Source organism: Sus scrofa, chromosome 14, assembly GCF_054392235.1.
Source record: "Sus scrofa isolate SSC_HxYL_T2T_F1_AM1 chromosome 14, Sscrofa_HxYL_maternal_Yorkshire_Landrace_v2.0, whole genome shotgun sequence".
In the NCBI taxonomy this organism is placed as follows: domain Eukaryota; kingdom Metazoa; phylum Chordata; class Mammalia; order Artiodactyla; family Suidae; genus Sus; species Sus scrofa.
Genome location: NC_139396.1, coordinates 152,384,081 through 152,403,919, shown reverse-complemented (window position 1 = coordinate 152,403,919; position 19,839 = coordinate 152,384,081). Strand labels below are relative to the sequence as shown.

The 19,839-nt window shown below is 41.1% G+C and overlaps 1 protein-coding gene across 3 annotated transcripts in view; it reads left to right on the top strand.

Moving 5' to 3' along the window:
• MCMBP (minichromosome maintenance complex binding protein) overlaps positions 1-19,839 on the top strand; it is a 174,015-nt gene that overhangs the window by 101,094 nt on the left and 53,082 nt on the right. The window contains exon 1 of one of the 3 annotated variants that reach the window (XM_005671500.4): positions 1,135-1,475. The exons of 1 other annotated variant lie outside the window; for it this stretch is intronic. In XM_005671500.4, the coding sequence (XP_005671557.1) occupies positions 1,418-1,475 (58 nt within the window). In that variant the 5' untranslated portion in view covers positions 1,135-1,417. 3 annotated transcript variants of the gene reach the window in all.

The following is a 19,839-nucleotide window of genomic DNA, read 5'->3' as shown; positions in this document are numbered from 1 at the left end:
GGGTCAAACAAGTAGCTCGGATCCGGTGCTGCTGCGGCATAGGCAGCAGCTGCAGCTCGGACTCAACCCCTAGACTGGGAACTTTCATAAAGGTGCAGCTGTTTAAAAAAAAAGTACTCTGCCCCCTGTATTTGCAAATTCCGCATCCTCAATTCAACCAACCTTGACCTCCCCAACCCCCACCCCACCAATGGGGAGAATAAATAGTTGAAGATGACAAATAAAAACACCCCCTTTGGCCCCTAAGGAGGTCTTGAGATCTGAGCTCAGTTCTCCAGCTGCCCGCTTTCTGGGCTCCATTCAGATCCTTCCTCTCTTAACACGACCTGTTTTCAGCTGATGAGCAGGGTTTTCTCAGACCTATTCCAGGCCTAGGGGAAACTATTTCACTACAGAACTTGGGTATTTCCAAATTTCCTCATTCGAAGGTTACTGTTGACTTATCTTGTGTGTGCTACCACTGTCTGAGGGTATCCTGACACATTCTGCAGGAACCTCCCCAAAGCGCACTTTCCAGCTTCTAGGCAGGGTATATTTTCACAGTTATGAACTTGCCTCTCACTTAGGACCTAGTCCCTCTACAAGGCCTGAGATGGCAGCAAAGGGAGCTTGCAGACTTTCAAATTCCCCTATCTAAACACACACCTGCCTGGGGGGCTGAGACTTCATCTGAGGGCAAGTCACTGCATAGGGTTTTGGGCAGGGAACGAAAGAGAGTTGCCATCAGAAAAAAAAAAAAAAGGAAAGGCAATTAGAGGAAGGTGGGCAGACACGAAAGGCTGCTTTATCCTCTAATTTTGCCCAGAGATAACTTTGAAGTCTCTTTGGGTTTGTGCTTTTGGACTGCTACAGCCTCCAAACCGTGCAAGGCCTCGCATCATGAAAAACGAACCGGACTTCGGGAGTCTCCCCCTTCGAGCTGGCAGCGAGAGACACCCAGCACCACTCGCCTTCAGCCCCCGACGCCAGGGTCGGAGCTCCGGAGGCCGCGCCTGCCCTTCCTTTCGCCCGTCTCCAAGATGGCGACCGCTCCGCCGCCGCGGCCCCGCCCCGGGCCGGCCGGCCCCCCGCCCAGTAGGCCGGCCCCGCCTTCCCGCCACGGGGCCGCGCAGCGCGCTCCCGCCGCCCCTCCCCGCGCGAGCTCCACCCAGGTCGCAGGCAGCGCGGTCGGCGGCGCCTATTTCCCGCCATTGTGCGAAGTGGAGGCTGGGGGCTCCGCACGCGGCGCCTGCCAGTAGCCGGCAGCTCCTCGGCTGCTGCTGCCACAGCCGCTGTTCTCTGAGGCGCCGGGAGGCCGAGCGGCCGGTGCCGCGAGGCTCACCCTGCGTGGGAGGGCGCGGGCGAGGAGCGGCCGAGCCCCCGAGGAGGAGCCGCGGCGCGGGACGCCGGGCCGCGCCGGCTCCGGCCCGTCGGCGAGATGCCCTGTGGGGAGGATTGGCTCAGCCACCCGCTGGGGATCGTGCAGGGCTTCTTCGGTGAGTGGCGGCCCCGGGGGCGGGCCGGGCGGGCCGCCGAGTTGACCGAGCCCCGGGCCCGGCCCCGCTGCGCGGCCCCACGCGGGGCCACCTCGAGGGCTCGCGCGGCCGAGACGGTCAGCCGGGCCTGCGCCGGTCCGCCTTAGACACCCCGGACCGCGGGCCGCGGCTTCCCGGGCCGGGCCGCAGGTGCCTCCCACCTGCCCGATTCGCGGTTCGCGAGCGGCCAAGGTTACGCGGCGAGGAGCTGGCGGCCGGCCGTGATTGACGGCCCGGCTTCCCTTGGTGGCACTGCTGAGGGCCCTAGCCCGGCGGCAAAACTCGGACGGGTCCTTGAACCTTGGGGAGGGCTCGCAGAGATGGGGTGAAGGAAAAGCACTTTGCCTTTGGGAAGCCTGCGGGGTATTTCAAAACTTCCGGTGTGTCGGGGGAGTGCTCGCTCGCTCGCTCGCAGCAGAAGTTGGCTCCAACTCCTGTATTACACACATCCTCGCGTTTCGAGATAAGATTTAGTGTAATAGCTTCATTTTTCTTTTGGGATGCCTTTAAAACCGCTTGGTCTCCATCTCCTCCTTGTGCCAGAGCTAGTAAGAAATGTTGAACTCCTTAAATGCGTTCCTACATAGAAAGAGCTCAGAATGTTGCAGACAGGCTTAGTAAATTTTAGTTGGAATTATCGTCAATGCCACTCTTCTGCTAGGGTCCACTAAGGAAAATTTAGGTTTGTTTGCCGTTACCTGGGCATTTTGGCCCTACTTTCCATGTCTTTTGCACTTAGGAGGGGTGGAGGCAAACCCAGCCAGCAATCACTGTTAGATCAGAACACCTGACTTGTCAGGAGGTAACAAAGTTGTAGGTAGAGTGGCCTTCATCACTTAAGGCATCGTGGGATATTAATGAGAATGCCTATTAAGAAGCTAAATTGTTTCCAGCAGCCGAAACTGAAGGCAGAAAATGTATGTATTCCTTGTGGGAAAGACTCACTCAGCAATTCTTTATTCATTTTCCTTATAGCTTGAACTAGTATAGCTATCTGGTTTCCTAGGCAGAAGCTAGAGGCAGCAAATTAGAAGGCCTGGGTTGGCATCTGGATTGTAGCTAATGAGGAGTGACAATCTGATAAAGAAGAAATTAAATCTGTATGTAGCTTAAATTAAAAAACAACAACAGTGTATATCCATCAAGGGTGCTTTTGAGGAAGGGGCATTTATCTCTACTATATACTGGTAATTGTTGTTTATAATGAGTATGGGAACTTATCATTGATTTCCAAAATAATGGCCCAGAATGTGGAGTAAAGATTAAATTGCAGGGAGTATCCATTGTGGTGAAGTGGAAACGAATCCAACTAGTATCCATGAGGATGTGGGTTTGATCCCTGGCCTTGCTCAGTGGGTCCAGGATTCAGTGAGAGCTGTGGTATAGGTCACCGACACAGCTCAGATCTGGCATGGCTGTGATGTAGGCATGGAGCTGCAGCTCCTATTCAACCCCTAGCCTGGGAACTTCCATATGCTGCAGGTGTGGCCCTAAAAAAGCCAAAAAAAAAAAAAAAAAAAAAAAAAATTGCGCAATTGGCTTAAGAGGATGCAGACTCATGGGTACTTATTCGGAAATGTCTTTCAAAAGTAAGTTTTTGTGGAGTTCCCATTGTGGCTCAGCCTTAACGAACCCTACTAGTATCCATGAGGTCTCCAGTTCCATCCCTGACCCTGCTCAGTGGGTTAAGGATCCAGTGTTGCCGTGAGCTCTGGTGTAGGCTGGCAGCTGCAGTTCTCATTTGACCGCTAGCCTGGGAACTTACATATGCTGTGGGGGTGTGGCCCTAAAAAGATGGAAAAAAAAATTTGTGAGAAATACCTCTACCCTAGTCTTGCTGGATAAATTAGATTATTTTATATTTGGTATAGATTCAAATGTATTTGTGTCAGATTTTATCCCCTATGTGTGTGATCCTAAGGGGGCATGTCACATTATAGTACAAAAAGGGTGTACTTTGGATATAAAATACTGGATTTACAGCATTTGTAAAGTTGGTGGGCTATTGTGGGAACCTGCACCTTGTTTTATGTGTTTGCTCTGGAATGTCTTATTCTCATACAGATTGTGTCTTACAGAGAAGAAACTAATACTGTCTTACAGTTGGGATGTTTCTCTGGAAGCTCTTCTGGCGTGTAGTATATATTTTTGCTCTATTTTCCCTACACTGTGCATATATTGAATATCTATAATAATAACAGCATTGCAGGTATGTTTGTGTGGGAAGTTAGGTGTTAAGCTTGTGGACTCTTTGATTTAGTAGGAAGTTGTTTTAAATCCGTTTTCCCCCAGATAGAAAAGGAAAGCTCATCTGTTGTGGTTTGTGAGACCTTTTTGGCCCCCCCTGCCCAGCTCTCGGACGTCATTACTGTATCCCCCCTCATATTGAACCTTTTTTCAGTTCTTCAATTTTGATCCTTGCCTCTGCGCCTTCTGTACAGGCTGTTTCCTTTGCCTGGTCCTCCCTTCCTATCCCACTTCTACTTTCCTGGCTAAGTCTTACTCATCCTTTGGGAACCTGAGTTAGGTACCTCCTGCTCCAAGTAAAATTATAGGATCCAGTGTGGCCTGGAAATTAGCTTGTAAAGCATGTTGTTGAAATGACTTGTTTCATGAGTTCCTTGGCTATATTTTAACCTTGGGAATTCAGGGACCATATCTGCTTTTAGTCAACTAGTATTTACCTGTACAGCGAAAGTACTCTGTGAAAATTTGTTCATCAGAGGGAGTGGAAAGACTGATTAATCAGAAGTGATGTAAATTGGGGTGGTTACTATGACCACAGATCTTAAACTAAGAACAGTCCTGGTGGACTTTGTATTGGTTCAGAGAATGTGATCATACCAGGTATGAGTTACTTTCACATGCAAATGCTAATTCTTCTTGGTTCAGATAAGAAACTGAAATTCTGTCAGTGGCCAGTCTAACAGTATGAATCATAATTCATCTTTGTGATCCATTCTGTATTTTGAATTAGTGTCTGCCATACTCCAATTGTTCATATGTAAATTTTTTCCTATAAGCCTTCATAAAATGCCTTTAATGTTTCCGTTCCAGTTTCTAAAAGATTTTTTGTACAGAACATTGAGATCCAAAGGCTTAAGATTTAGTAATACTTTATTGAACTCTATTATATGTATAGCACTGATGGCCTTGTCCCCACAATGGTTGTTCATGTAGTATCAAATTGCATCCCTTAAACAAAAGCAGGCATTTTAAATGAGAAAAAAAAAATTGTTTCGTATACTTTTAATTGTTTTTTATTTTATTTCTTTTTCTTTTTAGGGATGCACCTTGGCATGTGGAAGTTCCTGGGCTCGGGATTGAATCATAGCTGCAGCTGCCAGCCTATGCCACAGCCACTATATCAGGTTCTTAACTCACTGAGCCACAACGGGAACTCCTCATTTTTTATTTTTATTTTATTTTATTATTTATTTATTTTTTTTTTTTTTGTGCTATTTCTTGGGCCGCTCCCGCGGCATATGGAGGTTCCCAGGCTAGGGGTCTAATCGGAGCTGTAGCTGCCAGCCTACGCCAGAGCCGCAGCAATGTGGAATCTGAGCTGCGTCTGCGACCTACACCACAGCTCACAGCAACACCGGATCCTTAACCCACTGAGCAAGGGCAGGGACCGAACCCGCAACTTCATAGTTCCTAGTCGGATTCATTAACCACTGCGCCACAACAGGAACTCCTCATTTTTTATTTTTAAAAAGAAATTTTTCTTTGGGTTCCCATTGTGGCTCAATGGGTTTAGAACCCAACTAATGTCTGTGAGGATTTGGGTTCGAGCCCTGGCTTTGCTCACTTGGTTAAAGGATCTGGCATTGCCACAAGTTGTGGCGTAGGTTGCAGATGTGGCTCGGATCTGGCATTGCTACAGCTGTGGCATGGGCCAGCTGCTGCAGTTCCGATTTGACCCCTAGTCTGGGAACTTCCATATGCTGCAGGTGTGTTCCTAAAAGGAAAAAAATTGTTTTTACTTGAATTTATACCAGCCCTCCATTTCAGAAGTAGGAATGCTTATCAACCCCTTTGTTTTTTTCTTTTTGTTTTTTTTTAGGGCTGCACCTGCGGCTTATGGAGATTCCCAGGCTAGGGGTTGAATCAGCTGTACCTGCAGATCTACACACAGTGACGTGGAATCCGAGTCGTGTCTGCGACCTGTACCACAGTTCACGGCAATGCCAGATCCTTAACCCACTGAGAGGGGCCAGGGATTGAACCTGAGTCCTCATGGTTACTAGTCAGATTTGTTTCCACTGAGCCACGATGGGAGCTCCAACTCTAATTTCTTTATTTTCTCTTCAGATTGTTAGTTAGGTCAAGCTCATTAGTTGTGGTCATATTCAAGGCACCAAAGTCATACCTAATGGAACTAGAACCTAGACTAGCTCATGAAAAAATGAGCCGTGGTGAGTGGAGGAGAGCGGGAGTAGTATTTTATTATTAGCATTTTAGAGATTTGGTTTTGTTTTTGTTGTTATTTATTTTTTTGCTTTTTAGGGCCACAGTTGTGACATATGGAAGTTCCCAGGCTAGGGATCAAATCGGAGCTTCATCTGCCAGCCTGTGGCATAGCTACAGCAGCCACATCTGTGACCTACACCACAGTTCCCGGCAATGCCAGCTCCTTAACCCACTGAGCAAGGCCAGGGATCAAACCCACATCCTCGTGGATCCTAGTCAGGTTCATTATTGCTGAGCCATGGTGAGAACTCTAGAGAATTTAAAGCAATAGTAAAATCAGCTAAAAGTCTGTCTGCTTTTTTATTGTCACCACGATTCTAAATAGACAATTCAGGGAGTTTTTTGGTGGTACAGTGGGTTAAGGATCTGGCCCTGTCTCTGCAGCAGCTTGGGTCTCTGCTCTGCCATAGGTTTGATTCCTGGCTCAGGAACTTCAGCATGCCTCCGGCATGGCCAAAAAACCAAAAACTAATAGACAGTTCACACTCTTGGATCTCTTCTACCACTGGTCACTTGTTTGGCCACTGAAAAAAGTAATGTGTTATAAGGGAATAGAGGAGTTCCCATTGTGACACAACAGAATTGGCAGCATCTCTGCAGCACCAGGACGCAGGTTCGATCCTCAGCCAGGGTGGGTTAAAGAATCTGGTGTTGCTGCAGAGTAGGGCATAACTGTGCCTGGGCTCTGATCCCTGGCCTGGGAAGTCCACATATCATAGGGTGGCCAAAAAAAAGGGAGCTCCAGTTGTGGCTCAGCAGGTTAAGAACCTGACATACTGTCTGTGAGGATGCGGGTTTCAATCCCTGGCCTTGCTCTGTGGGTTAAGAATCCAGCATTGCTGCAAGCTACAGTGTAGGTCACAGATGTGACTCAGATCTAGTGTTGCCCTGGCTTTGTCGTCAGCCCCGGCTGCAGCTCTGATACATCCCCTAGCCTGGAACGTCCATATGCCACAGGTGTGGCCGTTAAAAAAAGCAACAACAAAAAAAACTATAGAACCAAAGTTGGGGAGGGTGGCTTGATGTCCCAAGAAACTTTTTTTTTTTTTTGGTCTTTTTGCCTTTTCTAAGGCCGCACCCATGGCATATGGAGGTTCCTAGCCTAGGGGGCTAATCAGAGCTGTAGCCACCGGCCTACACCAGAGCCACAGCAACACTGGATCCGAGCCGCGTCTGCAACCTACACCACAGCTCACGGCAACGCCGGACCGTTAACCCACTGAGCAAGGGCAGGGACCGAACCCGCAACCTCATGGTTCCTAGTCGGATTCGTTAACCACTGCGCCACCACGGGAACTCCAGAGTTCTTTATATATTCTGTATACTAGACCCTTACCAGCTGTATAATTTATAAATATTTTTCCTGCTCTATAAATTGTCTTTTTTTATGATTTTTATTTTTTCCATTGTAGCTGGTTTATAGTGTTCTGTCAATTTTCTACTGTACAGCAAGGTGGCCCGTTCACACATACATGTATATATTCTTTTTTCTTATGTTATCATGCTCCATCATAAGTGACTAGATATAGTTCCTGGTGCTATACAGCAGGATTATAAATTGTCTTTTAACTTTATTGGTAGTATCTTCTTATGCAAATTTTTAGTTTTGATGATGTCCAGTTTATCAGTTTTCTCCTTTAGTTACTTGTGCTTTTGGTGCCATTTTAAGAAACCATTGTCTGATAACAGGATCACAAAGATTTACACCTGTGTTCTAAGAATTTTATTGTTTTAGCTCATTACATTTAGGTCTTGGATCCATTTTGAGTTAAATTCTGTATATGGTATGAGGTAGGGATCCAAATTTATTCTTTTGCATGTGGATGTCTAGTGGTACCAGCCCCATTTGTGTGTGGTGTGTGTGTTTTAACATTTGCCAGTTTATTTTGAAGGCTATCATAAAGGATACAGATGTACAGCCAGTTGAAGAGGTACCTAGGACAAGGTCTGGAAGGGTGACTTGTGGATGAGCTTCTGTTTCCATGGGACTTGGGTGTACTACCCTTTCAGCACATGGTTGTGATCACCAGCCCGAAAGCTCCCCAGCACTGTTTGTTGAAAAGACTGTTCTTTTCCCCACTGAATGGTTTTGACAGCTTTGTTTAAAAAAAAAAAAGTCAATTGACCACAAATGTGTAATTTATATCTGAACTCTCAATTCCATTCCATTGGCCTATATATTTACCCTTCTGCCAGTACCATGTTGTTTTGATTACTGTAGCATTGTAGTAAGTTTTGAAGTGATGAAATGTGAGTCCTTCAACTTTTTTTTTAAAGATGGTTTTGGCTTTTCAGGATCAGGATCAGCCTGTCACTGCAGCACAGAAGCGAGTTGGCATTTTGATAAGGGATTGCATTGAATCTAGCTCATTTAGTTCTTTTGGTAAAAGAGAATAGTGAAAGTTACAGATTCTAGAGCCAAACTGCTGCTTAACTACAGCGCAGTCCCAGGATATTGGGCTTTTTAAGTGGGCCATTTTTTAATACCTCCCTTCTTTATACTACAGAACTGTTTTCAGTAATAATCATGAATTTAAGCTATGTGCAATGCTTAAGGTAATTAAATAGCTCAAGATAGATCTAGACATTGCTTCTATCAACTTCTTCCTCACCCATTTTAGAATTTGCTGTTGTTGTGATATGTTGATGTTGTTTCTTGCTAGTATGGCTATCACATTTCAGATTTGAATTAATTGTATAATTAATGAATTATTTGTATTAAGAATAACTTACCAAGTTCCCACAGGACAAAAAAGCTTAACTCTTTACTCAGTAACATTTATACTTATGTTTGAATTTTTTTTTTTTTTTCCCTTGTCTTTTTGCCTTTTCTAGGGCTGTTCCTGCGGCATATGGAAGTTCCCAGGCTAGGGGTCTAATTGGAGCTGTAGCTGCCGGCCTACGCCAGAGCCACAGCAACACAGGATCCGAGCCGCGTCTGCAGCCCACACCACAGTTCACGGCAACGCCGGGTCCTCAGCCCACTGAGCGAGGCCAGGGACCGAACCCACAGCCTAGTTAGATTTATTAACCACTGCGCCACAACGGGAACTCCTGAATTTTTGTTTTTTAAGTTTGAATTTTGGTCTTTTAGTTATGGTTTAATAATATTTTATACAAGCAATTGTTCAGTAACTGATAAGTGAATTAAAAAAAAATCTACAAAAGAGGCAAATTAGACAACTATCAAATCTTTCCACTGATGTTACTAACATATTTTTTGATTCATTGTTTAGTTTCAAAACAAATTGCAGTTCGGAATTCCCATTGTGGCTCAGCATGTTAAGAATGTTTCGTATCCATGAGGATGAGGCTTCTATCCTTGGCCTCCCTCAGTGGGTTAAGGATCTGGCATTACCATGAGCTGTGGTGTAGGTCACAGATTCAGCTCAGATCCTGAGTTGTTGTGGCAGTGGTGTAGGTCAGTGGCTACAGCTCTGATTTGACTCCTAGCCCAGGAACTTCCAAATGCTGCAGGTGCAGTCCTAAAAAGCAAAAACAGACAAAAAACAAATTGCAGTATTTGCAGAAGAATACATTTGACTATTAAGGATATGATTCAAATTTATTAAAATTTTCATGTATAAGCAAAATTTGCACCTACTAAGCTCATTTCACACCGTTTCACTGTTTTAAATATTAAACACAAATGAAGTCTCCATAGAAGATAGAATTGAGGTAACTCAAGTTCTTCTTCCTCTTTGCAATCACTGTGCCATTGTTTATTTAAAGTATTTTGTATACATGTAGAACTTAAGTACCACAGGGCTTGGGGGATATTAACTGAGCTCTAACCAAGTTTGAACTATTCTGTACCACCTACAGATTTACTATCCAAATGTAGCTGAGTCTGTGTTGGGAACCAGGTGTGTAACGGGGGATTCTTCATATTAACTTCTATGTAGAATGAAGTGTTTTATTAAAGGGAAAGTAGTAAAAATGTGCCAATTTGACAATACCACATCTTATTAAAACTCAGCAGTAACCACAGTTATTAGGATTTATACCAACAAAAGATTTTCCAAGGAAGAATAGCTTATCACTGACACTGTTTAGAATTGCCAATTCAGGAGTTCCTGTCGTGGCGCAATGGAAACAAATCCAACTAGGAACCATGAGGTTGCAGGTTCGATCCCTGGCCTCGTTCAGTGGGTTAAGGATCCGGCATTGCTGTGAGCTGTGGTGTAGGCCGAAGACACGGCTTGGATCCAGCGTGGCTGTGGCTGTTGGCATAGTCTGTTGGCTACAGCTCTAATTAGACCCCTAGCCTGGGGAACCTCCATATGCCGCGGGTGGGGCCCTGAAAAGACAAAAAAAAAAAAAAAAGCTTATTAATGGTGATGATAGAAGCAGAATGAATTTTTAGTTGGTTTTATTATTTTTATATTCTCTGCAGGAAATGTATCTCCTATTGCTAGCACCTTACTCTAGACTGTTTCTATCAGCCTGTATTAGGTCATGCCTGGTCCCTCTTCCTAATTTTGAGTGTGAACGTGTCAAATTAATTAACCTTTCTTTACCTCAATTTTATCATCTGTAAAATAGAAATAATCATTTTAGAGGTCTGTTGTAAGGATTAAATGGAATAATGCATTTGAAATGCTTAGGGGAGTTCCCATTGTGGCTCCTGGTAATGAACCCAGCCAGTATCAATGAGGACGTGGGTTTAATCCATGGCCTCACTCAGTGGATTAAGGATCTGGTGTTGCCGTGAGCTGTGGTGTAGGTCGCAGATGCTGCTAGGATCCTGAGTTGTTGTGGCTGTGGTGTAGACTGGTGGCTACAGCTTTGATTTGACCCCTAGCCTGGGAACTTCCGTGTGCCATGGTACATACAGCCTTTAAAAAAAAAAGAGAGGAAAAAAGTGCTTAGGATAGTGCCTGGCGCAGTCTTAAGAATTCACTTAACATTAATATACTTCGGCAAAACTTACAATTTACAACCATTATTCTAAAAATAAATATTTTTTACTTTCATTTGAACATGTGTACTTTAACTCCCTCCTCCTTTTTGAAGACTTTTCTTTAGAGTTGTTTTAGAGTCACAGCAAAATTGAGGAGAGGATACAGAAATTTCCCAGATACCTCCTCCCTCCACACATGCATAACCTCCTTCCATTACCGGCATCTACTACCATGATGGGACATTAATTATAACTGGTGAACTTACATCATTTTCAGCCAAAATCCAGAATTTACATTAGGGTTCATTCTTGGCGGTATACATTCTATGGTTTTGGATAAATGTATAATAACATACATTCATCATCCTAGTACCATATAGAATATGCCCTAAAAATCTTCTGTGCTGTGCCTACTCATTCCCCTCCCATCCCTGGCAACCACTGATTTTTTTTTTTTAAACTATCTCCATAGTTTTACCTTTTTTAGAGGCAAATAGTTGGAAATTATATATAGTCTTTTCAGATTGGCTTCTTTCACTTGTAATATCCATGTCCATGTCTTTTCCTACCTTGATAATATGTTTCTTTTTAGCATTATATTCCATTGTCTGGGTATACCACAATTTACTTATCCATTCCCCTGGTGAAGGGCAACTTGGTTGCTTCTAAATTGCAACTTTTTTGCAGTTATAAATAAAAACTGCTGGAGTTCCCCTGTTGCTCAGTGGTAACAAATCTGACTAGGAACCATGAGGTTGCCGGTTCGATCCCTGGCCTTGCTCAGTGGGTTAAGGATCTGGTGTTGCTGTGAGCTGTGGTGTAGTTTGTCGATGAGGCTCGGATCCCGTGTTGCTGTGGTGCTGGCATAGACTGGTGGCCACAGCTCCGATTTGACCCCTAGCCTGGGAACCTCCGTTATGCCGCGGATGCAGCCCTAGGAAAGACCAAAAAAAAAAAAAAAAAAGCAGAACTGCTATAAACATCAGTGTACAGGGTTTGTTTTTTTGTTTTTTTGTTTTGACACAGGTTTTCAACTCCTTTGGTTAGGTACCAAGGAGTGATACTTGTATAGTTATAAAGAGTATATTTAGTTTTGTATGAAACTGCCAAATTGTCTTCCAAAGTTCCTATTTTGCATACTATTTTGCATTCCCCTCAGCAGTGAATGAGAGTTCCTATTGTTTTACATCCTCTCTAGCATTTGGTGTTGGTAATGTTTTGGATTTTGGTGTTGTAGAGGTATCTTGTTGTTTTAACTTGTGTACCCTAATGACATATAACATGAAACATTTTATTCAGTTATTTATTTGCCACTTGTATATATTCTTTGGTGAGGTGTCTGTTTAGGTCTTTGGCCTATTTTTTTTTGGGGGGGGAGGCTGTTTTTTAATTGGGTTGTTTCATTTTCTCATTACTGAGTTTTAAGGGTTTCTTGTTCTCCAGCTTTGTTCTTCTTCAATACTGGGTTGACTATTCTGGGTCTCTTGCCTCTTTAGATTCAGTTTGTCAATAGGTACAAAATAACTTGGGATTTGATTGGAATTACATTGAATCTGTAGCTGAAGTTGGAAAAACCAACATCTTGATAATATTGAGTCTTCCTATCCATGAACATGGAATATCATTCCGTTTACTTAGTTCTTTGATTTCTTTTGAGTTTGGTAGCTTTCCTCAAAACCTAATATTGTATAATTTCGTTAGATTTATCCCTAAGAGTTTCATTTTGGGGAATGCTACTATAATGATACTGTGTTTTAAATTTCGAATTCTACTTCATTGGTAGTACATAGGAAAGTGATTGACTTTTTTACATTGGCCTTACATCCTGAAACCTTGCTGTAATAGCTTATTTGTGCCAAGAGAGTTTATTTGTTGATTCATTTGTATTTTCTATATAAAAAATTATGTCATCTGTAAACAAAGTTTTTTTTTCTTTTTCTATCAGTATACCTTTTATTTCCTTTGTTTATCGTACTGCATTGGCTAGAATTCTAATACCATGTTGAAGAAGGAGTAGTGAGAGGGGTCAGCCTTAGCTTGTTCCTGATCTTAGTGGGAAAACTTCTGGTTTCTCACTTATATTATCTTTTAATTCTGTTGCTTTCCTTTTAGATTTAAAGGCATATTCTTTTTTCCTCCAACAATTTTAGGTTATAATATAGGGCTTTCACTGAGGAAATTAGTGTCTCTGTATTGCTCTCCATTGCTTCTACCCAATTTGAGTCATTATGTATTACCAAAGTTTATAATATTTATATTCTATCTGTAACTGTAATTCATTTGTGCTTTGTTCATATTATAAAGGTTAAATACCAGTGAGTAAACGAACTGGTGAACATGGGAGTTGCTATCATGGCTCATCAGTTAACTACTCAGACTAGCATCCATGAGGACCAAGTTCAATCCCTGGCCTCCCTCAGGGGGTTAAGGATCTAGTGTTGCCGTGAGCTGTGGTGTAGGTTGCAGATGCAGCTTGGATCCTGTGTTGCTGTGGCCATGGTATAAGCCAGCAGCTACAGCTCTGATTTGACCCCTAGTGTGGGAACTTCCATATGCCACGGGTGTGGCCCTAAAAAGCAAGAAACAAACAACCAAACCAATCTAAAAAAAAACCTAGTGAACATAACAAAAAGAAACATACAGTATAGAGCCCAAGCAAGTGGTTTCCAGTGGGGGGAGGGGCAAAATTGGGGTAGGAGGTTAAATGGCACAAACTACTATGTATAAAATAAACCACAAGAATATATTATACAGTGCAGGGAATATAGCCAACATTTTATAATAACTGTAAATGGAATATAATCTTTTAAAATTGTCAGTGACTATGTAATGTACCTGAAACCTATATAACTTAATAAAAAAAAAAAAATCAGTGAATAGCATTCCAGGTTTGATTGTGTAGATGTTTTCCCTATAGGATTTACTAGGGTATTTGGACCAGTAGGAAAGTACAGTCCTGACATTAAATTATTTTGCTTTAAGATAGTCTTTGAAGAATCAAAGTCAGGGGTTCTTGTGGTGCAGCAGAAGCGAATCCGATTAGTAACATGAGGTTGCGAGTTTGACCCCTGGCCTCACTCAGTGGGCTATACTCACTCCATATGCAGTGAGTATAGCCCTAAAAAGCCAAAAAAAAAAAAAAAAAAAAAAAAAGAAGGAAAGAAAGAAAGGTGAGATAATTTCTCTTAAACTCCAAAGTTTAATATTGAGCCATAATTTACAGGTTTTTTTGGTAATAGAATAGGTTTTGGACTTCATCAAGTACTTGGTTCTGTATCCCAGTGTATTCCAAGGTCACTTTTTTCTCTTTAATACTTAGTGTGGTATATTATACTAATAGATTTTCTTTTTTTTTTTTTGTCTTTTTGCTATTTCTTGGGCCGCTCCCGCGTCATATGGAGGTTCCCAGGCTAGGGGTCTAATCGGAGCTGTAATCTCCGGCTTACGCCAGAGCCACAGCAACGTGGGATCCAAGCCGTGTCTGCAACCTACACCACAGCTCCCGGCAACGCCAAATCTTTAACCCACTGAGCAAGCGCAGGGACCGACCCCGCCACCTCATGGTTCCTAGTCGGATTCGTTAACCACTGTGCCACGACGGGAACTCCAGATTTTCTAATAATGAACTATTCTTGTGTTATTGGAATAAGTACTGCTTGAATGATTTATTACTATTTTTTGTTATTCCATTGGATTCAGTTAATAGTTTATGTAGGAGTTTTGCTTCTTTACCTTTTGTGAAAATGGCCTGAAACTTTGCAAACTTTTCCTGGATTTGGGACTTTGTGGGATTGGAAGTGGGAATTAGCTACTGTTTCTTTTGTTTCTTTCATGTTGATATTGGACATACAGTGTTTTTGACCAAACTGTTATAAAAATGACTCAGTCTTCTAATCTTTTGCCAGTTTTGGCAATTTATACTTTATCCATTTATAATTTATCCATTTTAACAGTTTATAATTTAGCCATTTCATCTGAATTTTCAAAATTATTATAATTCATGATATTTTACATAGTTTTTAGTATTTTATCTATAACACTTCTTTTTAAAAATTTTTTTTCCTTTTAGTTTTTGAGTCTTGTTTGTATCCTCTGTTTTAGTTTATTTGAATATTTTATTCTTTCCTTCTTTGTGTCATCTTTGTTTTTCTCCTGTATAGGCTTGCCAAAAAATTTGTCTCTTAATATTATCATTTGTTTTGGTGTTTTTTTTCTTTATTCCATTGATGTTTGCCTTTAGCTTTTATTATTTCCTTTCTTTGGTTCTGCTGTTCTTTTTTTATCTTCTTAAATTGAATGCTAATAAACTCATCTATTTCCATTCCTTCTTGGCATTTGATAAATATGTTAAAATTGGCAACTTTCTTTCTCAACACGACTTCAGTATCCCACCAGCACTAACTGGAACAATTTTCTTGTCATTCATCTTCATTATCACTCCAAATTATTCTTTAAGCTAAGGATTATTTAATAGTATGGATTTGTTTGTTTTTCCTTAAATTATCCTGGAGATGAAGATGTTTTAAGCTTTTAAGCTGTTGTTTTAAGCTTTCTTTTAGTTACTGAGTTCTTATCTTGTCACATTATGACCAGAGAATACCTTGTACATTTGAAGTCTGTTGAGGTTTCCTTTGTGGCTAGTGCGTAGAACTTTTATGAATGTCATGTGTACTAAAAAATGTACTCTGGATATTCATATATATTTATTATAGAACTTATTAATATCTTATTCATATTTGCTACATCATTGGTTTTTGTGTTTTGTGCTTAATTTATATTTCTGAGAGTTGTGGAAAAGTGTAGTTGTGATGGCTGTTTGATTTTTTTTGTTTGTTTCTCTTTAATTCTGAAAGTTACTGCTTTATTTTTGAGGCTATATTGTCAGATGCATATGTATCTTGTTAACTTAAGCAATATAGTGTGTAAAATATAATTTACATATATTCATATATTGATTTTTTTCTCCCGTTGAACAGAAATTTTACATCATTTTCACTAAGTTCTCCTGGCACTTTATTCATATCATTTATTTATTTAAAACTTCTATCTTTTTGTGGGTGTTGTTTAATAAGCCCATTGAATCACTCCTCTAATTCGTGCCAGTTACTTTTTAGATTCTTTGCTTAGCTTTCATACTGGGATTCTCCCCCTAACCCCATTGCATTCACAAAATCTGTTGTTTTGGATCCTGCATCTTTTTCTCTTTTGTAAACTCAGTGAACTTTGTTATATATATAGTTGTACAACCATCATCACAACTCAGTTTTATAGCATTTCCATCCCCAACCCTCCTCCCCAACCTGTCTCCTTTGGTAACCATAAGTTTTTCAAATTTTATGAGTCATTTTCTGTTCTGCAAAGTTGTTCAGCCTATCCTTTTTTTAGATTCCATATATAAGTGATAGTGTATGACTTTTGTGTCTCACTGTTTGACTAACTTCACATAGCATGATAATTTCTAAGTCTATCCATGTTGCTGCAAATGCTGTTATTTCTTTCCTTTTAATGGCTGAGTAATACTCCATTGTGTATATGTACCACATCTTCTTTATCCATTCTTCTGTCGATGAACATTTAGGTTGCTTCCATGTCTTAGCTATTGTATATAGTGCTGTGATGAATATTGGGGTACGTGTATCTTTTCGAGTCATGGTTTTCTCTGGATAGATGCCCAGGAGTGGGATTGCTGGATCAAATGGTAATTCTATTTTTAGTTTTTTGAGGAATCTCTGTACTGTTTTCCATAGTGGTTGCACCATTTTATATTCCCACCAACAGTTTTACATTCCCACCTTTTCTCCACACCCTTTCCAGCATTTGTTTATAGACTTTGATGATGGCCATTCTGGCTGGTGCTAGGTGGTAACTCATAGTAGCTTAATTTGCATTTCTCTAATAATTAGTGATGTTGAACATCTTTTCATATGTTTTTTGGCCACCTGTGTGGTGTCTTTGGCAAATTGTCTATTTAGATCTTCTGCCTATTTTTTGATTTTTTTTTTTTTTTTTTTTTTTTTTTTTTTTGTGTTGAGCTGCAGGAGGTGTTTATATATTTTTAGAGATGACTCCCTTGTCAGTCGATTCATTTGGAAATATTGTCTCCCATTCTGTGGGTTGTCTTCTTGATTTGTTTAGGATTTTCCTAACAAAAATTTTTTAGCTTAATAAGGTCCCATTTGTTTATTCTTATTTTTAGTGTCATTACTCTAGGAGGCAGATCTGAGAAGATATTGCTGTGATTTGGGTCAGAGAGTATTCGGCCTATGTTTTCCTTTAAGAGTTTTATAGTACGTGAACTCATATTTAGGTCTTTAATCCATTTAGAGTTTATTTCTGTGTATGGTGTTAGGAAGTGTTCTCATTTCATTCTTTTACATGTGGCTGTCTAGTTTTCCCAGCACCACTTATTGAAGGGACTCTCTTTTCTTCATTGTATATTCCTGCCTCCTTTGTCATAGATAAGTTGACCATAGGTATATGGGTTTAGTTCTGAGCGTTCTATCCTATTCCACTGACCTATATTTCTGTTTTTGTGCCAGTACCATACTGTTTTGATGACTGTAACTTTGCACTGTAGTCTGAAGTCAGGGAGCCTGATTCCTCCAGCTCCATTTTCCTTTCTCAGGATTCCTTTGGCCATTTGGGGTCTTTTGTATTTGCATACAAATTTAAAAATTTTTTGTTCTATTTCTGTGAAAAATGCCACTGGTAATTTGATAGGGATTGCATTGAATCTGTAGATGCCTTGGGTAGTATAGTCATTTTGACAATATGGATTCTTTCAGTCCAGGAGCATGGTATATCTTTCCATTTGTGTCATCTTTGATTTTATTCTTTTTGATGGATAGCAAAAGGGATTGTTTCCCTAATTTCTCTTTCTGATCTTTCATTGTTAGTATATATAAATGTGGTTGATTTCTGTGTATTAATTTTGTATTCTGCAACTTTACCAAATTCATTGATGAGCTCTAACAGTTTTCTGGTAGTGTCTTTAGGATTTTCTATGTATAGTATCATGTCATCTGCAAACAGTGATAGCTTTACTTCTTTCTTTCTGATTTGATCCTTTTTTTTTTTTTTTCTTTTTAGAAAGAAGTTCCCAGGCTAGGGGTTGAATCGGAGCCTCAGCTGCTGGCCTATGCCATAGCCACAGCAATGCTGGAGCGTTGACCCACTGAGCAAGGCCAGGGATAGAACCCGCATCCTCATGGATACTAGTCGGGCTCATTACCACTGAGCCATAGGGGAACTTCCTGGATTCCTTTTATTTGTTTTTCTTCTTTGACTGCCATGGCTAGGACTTCCAAAACTATGTTGAATAATAGTGAATAGTGGCAAGAGCAGACACCCTTGTTTTGTTCCTGATCTTAGTGGGAATTCTTTTCAACTTTTCACCATTGAGAGTGATATTAACTGGGTTTGTCATATATGGCCTTTATTATGTTGAGGTAGGTTCCCTCTACGCTCACTTTCTGGAGGGTTTTTATCAGAAATGGGTGTTGGATTTTGTCAAAAGCTTTTTCTGCATCTATTGAGAGGATCATGTGGTTTTTATTTTTCAGTTTGTTAATATTTATGGATATTGAAAAATCTCTGGGATAAATCCCATTTGGTCATGGTGTACAATCCTTTTACTGTATTGCTGGATTCACTTTCCTGGTAATTTGTTGAGGATTTTTGCATCTATGTTCATCAGTGACACTGGCCTGTAATTTTCTCTTTTTGAGTGTGGTGTCTTTGTCTGGTTTTGTTACAAGGGTGATGGTGCCCTCATAGAATGAGTTTGGGAGTGTTCCTTCCTCTGCAATTTTTTGCAATAGTTTCAGAAGGATAGGCGTTAACTCTTCTCAAAATGATAGAATTCACCTCTGAAGCCATCTGGTCCTAGACTTTTGTTTGTTGGAAGTTTTAAAATCACATTTTCAATTTTAGTACTTGTGATTGGTCCTTTCATCTTTTCTGTTTTGTCTTGGTTTACTCTTGGAAGATTGTAGTTTTCTTTCTTTTTTTTTTTTTTTTTTGGTCTTTTTAGGGCCACACCCATGGCATATGGAGGTTCCAAGGTTGGGGGTCGAATCAGAGCTACAGATGCTGGCCTACACCACAGCCAAGCAACACGGGATCCAAGCCATGTCTGTGACCCACACCACAGCTCACAGCAACACTGGATCCCTAACACACTGAGCAAGGCCAGGGATCAAATCTGCATCCTCATGGATACCAGTCAGATTTGTTTCTGCTGAGCCATGACAGGAACTCCAAGACTGTACTTTTCTAAGAATTGCTCCATTTCTTCTAGATTGTCTGTTTTATTGGCATATAGTTGCTTGTAGTAGTCTCTTATGATCCTTTATATTTCCATGATGTCTGTTGTAACTTTCTTTTTCATTTCTAATTTTATTGATTTGAGTCCCCTCTCTTTTTTTTCTTTTTTTTCTTTTTTTGTTTTTTGTTTTGTTTTTTGTTTTTTGTCTTTTTGCCATTACTTGGGCTGCTCCTGTGGCATATGGAGGTTCCCAGGCGAGGGGTCTAATTGGAGCTGTAGCCACTGGCCTACGCCAGAGCCACAGCAATGTGGGATCCAAGCCACGTCTGCAACCTACACCACAACTCACGGCAACGCCAGACACTTAATCCACTGAGCAAGGCCAGGGATCAAACCCACAACCTCATGGTTCCTAGTCGGATTCGTTAACCACTGAGCCATGACGGGAACTCCTTTTTTTGTTGTTGTTGTTTTTTGTTTTGTTTTCTTTTTTTTCTTGATGAGTCTGGTTAAGGCTTTATCAATTTTGTTGACCTTTTCAAAGAACGAGCTTTTGGCTTCATTGGTCTTTTATATTTTTTTCATTTCTATTTCATTTATTTCTGCTCTGATCTTTATGACTTCTTTCCTTCTGCTAACTTTGGGTTTTGTCTGTTCTTTAGTTGCTTTAGGTATAAAGTTAG